At 39.2% G+C, this 3,090-nt stretch overlaps 1 protein-coding gene across 1 annotated transcript in view; it reads right to left on the bottom strand.

The window, feature by feature from the left end:
* Window positions 1-45: 45 nt before the first annotated feature.
* The window catches only part of LOC107557251 (ras GTPase-activating protein 3-like), a gene marked incomplete at its 3' end in the record, with an annotated part of 33,992 nt that continues 30,947 nt past the window's right edge, over window positions 46-3,090 (bottom strand). The window contains exons 2-3 of the mRNA XM_016240605.1: window positions 363-480; window positions 46-149 (exon numbers count right to left, since the gene is read on the bottom strand). Coding sequence (XP_016096091.1) covers window positions 46-149; window positions 363-480 — 222 coding nt within the window. The remainder of the gene's footprint in view (window positions 150-362; window positions 481-3,090) is intronic.

Genomic DNA, 3,090 nt, shown 5'->3' with positions numbered 1-3,090 from the left:
CGTAACATCCTGTGACCTGTATTCAAATACAGACAAGCCGCTCACCGATGCTGGAGTCCCTCCTGAACACGTCTCTGTCAAAGATGTAAAAGGACAGATGGCGGAAACTGCGTGGGATTTCACAATAAAAGTCCTCGCCGTAGAACGGACTGCAGTGGACAGAGACAGAGATATATTGTGGGTATTATTATAACAATTATAATTAGTTTTTCTGTTTTTAATTAAATGATTTTTCATTGTCAGATTGATACAATAATGCACAGGTGTTGTTGATGCACCTTATAAACACAGACACACACAGTGTGTTATTCTAACACATCTTCATATGTGCATGGTTAGTGCATGTATGTTTGTATACTCACCATAAAGACTTCTCTATGGTTTTGGTTCGAAACACTTCCTCCTGGTCCAGGTTGACTGTGCAGTAACAATCCCGCATTTTATTCGGACCCGGATATGGAGGGATGTTCTTTGCTTCACCTGCAGAGAGACAGACACTCATTTAGTCATTTGAGGCTGATGATTTATGCGTTTTGCAGCCATAATGAGATACAAGCAGTCATCAGATGGCTGAGACACATTTATTCTGACAGGGAAAAACAATTGCAAAAGGCAGAATTTTAACATCCCATCAGTGCCTCATTTGTAAGTTGCTTTAGATAACAGTGTCTGCTAAATGAATAAATGTACATTTAAACGTAAATGCTTCTGAAAAATTTGCATTCTTCCAGCGATGCATAAAATATGACCCACCTGGTGATGATGGTTCTATGTACATGAAATTATGTGATAACGTCACCTTTATCAAAAAGAAAACCTGGTTACTTTCGTTTGATGTAAATACGAGCACACCAGAAAGAGACATGTTGTTATTAGTAAAAAGAATATATTGTGTTTGCAATGTGCACTACAAGTAAAATGAACACTGAATATTAACACACAATAAAATCTACAAAATAATAACAGTGAAATATACTTTTAAATGACCAACAAAATTAAAGCCATCCTAATCAGAAACAAAAAAGAGCTGAGGCATTTCTTAACACTAAAGCTGTCTTTACACAGCCAAGTTAAGGCTGCTCTGAGCTAGCATAATGCCACTTAAAAGCCAGACTAAATTATGCCTACTCTGTGCCACCTCAGCCCCAAGGATCACAGTATACAGCTGTAATTGCTGTGTAAATGCATTTATGCCACCTCTGAACAGCATCAGATAGTCACTTAAATGCCACTTCAGAAGTGTGCAGTAGGGCTGTCAAAAAAAAACGAATTTCGAATATTCGTCGAATTTAACATAAAAATTCACATTCGAATGCGAAAATATTGCATTCGAATTTTAGGTGTGCGTTAAGGAGGCAGCCTTATCAGTGGCGTACGAGATGCGATGACGATGTACAGTAAGTGTCATTGCATTATAATGTTTTTGTTAGCCTATCCAGTTGAAGCCACTAGATGCGGCGCTGCTGCGTTGTTCAAAAATATAGCAGAAAAAGAGAACATCAATGCGGAGAAGATCTTGTTTACATCAAAACCAGGCCGTTCACACAGAACGCATAGTTCATGCATTTTCTAGATGGACATCTATTACTGTTGCACTCGCGTCTCGCACAAAAGAGCCGTATGTTTAGAAAGCCATGTAAAATTAATGCAAGTTTAACTTTGAAAAAAACATATATCGAGACTTTATGGCGGGTTTTTCCCCATACCACTGCATCTCATGTTTTTAAATGAAAAATGTACTCTGTGTGATTGGCTTTCCGCCCTTTGTATTAAACTATGCATACATACATGATGCTGTTTTGTTTATAGTTGTTTAAGAAACTTAATTATAATTGGTTTATAAACATTATTTTAAACATTATGCACTTTTTTTCGCACATAGTCATGCTATTTTATGCTTTGAATGATGCGCCCTCTTGTGGCCTCAGGAGAGAAGCCAAAAGCTTGTCTTCACCCTAACTGAAATTATGCATTTTAAATTTGAATATAATTCGAATTTTGATAACATTTAAGTACAAAATTCTGATTTTGTTTTTCAGCCATTTTGACAGCCCTAGTGTGCAGTGTAAATTTGGCATAAGTAAAAAAAATTAAAAACAGGTGGAGAATCTGCAACCAAAATGCACCAGCATCCTCTCGCAATTATGCATTGTAAGTGCATGTACTCACGGTTTTCTATATTTTCACAAACACATCATTGCACACAAAAAAGCAGATGTAAGCCACTCTCTGGCTGCTGTGGGATCAGACACAAAACAATAGAGTGCAATATTCAGCGGCCGCAACGCAGAACTGGTGGGGCAGGGTGAGTTCAGTGCAAAAATCTGTGTGGGATCTGCAACCCAATACACACATCAGACACGTGAGCAGAGGAATGTTGTCAGCCCACACACATAAACGGACATGCGGCTGCAGCAGGAAGAATGCAACACTTTGGGAGGAAAGCGGTATGTGTTTCCACTGAGTGAACCGGTGTCCTGTTACGCTCTCGTCACCCCACTGACATGACTGAAGGTGTCAATCAATCTCAGCGCAAGTTTGTTTCCTGCTCCTGTGAAATAAAAGGGTTGTTGTAAGCATACAATGCAGTTTTCATTTCACTGCATGCAATGCGAATACAAGTGCATGTGGAATATTGTGATCCTTCATAATGCCGATCAACTGGACTGCGATGAGTCACTAAGCAGATCAGAAGCACATCTGATACTGCAGACAGATGCTGGCGAGGTGCTGACGTGGTAAGCTGATCCATGCATGACATTCCGGATCTAGAAGCATCTCTGTTTCCTGTCCACTCCCTCCCAGCACACATAATCACTGTGTCCTGATTGGATTACAGCTCGCAGGTCACTCTGGAGACCACGGCACTGAGGGATTACTAAAGCTAGTACTAGTACTCATACTGATCAAACCTTAGGGCCCTATGATTTCCACAATGCATAAATCGTAGAATCAAGACATACAAATTTAATTTACAGTATAACGCAGAATCTCATGGAAATTTGGATGAATAAATCAAAAGGAGGACTGTACACTTAATTAAACCACGATATGGACCAGTGTCTGAAAATACTGAACCAAAAAAAAAAA

This window comes from Sinocyclocheilus grahami, unplaced genomic scaffold (genome assembly GCF_001515645.1).
Source record: "Sinocyclocheilus grahami isolate Dianchi unplaced genomic scaffold, SAMN03320097.WGS_v1.1 scaffold595.1, whole genome shotgun sequence".
In the NCBI taxonomy this organism is placed as follows: domain Eukaryota; kingdom Metazoa; phylum Chordata; class Actinopteri; order Cypriniformes; family Cyprinidae; genus Sinocyclocheilus; species Sinocyclocheilus grahami.
This window is presented reverse-complemented; position numbering and strand designations above follow the sequence as displayed.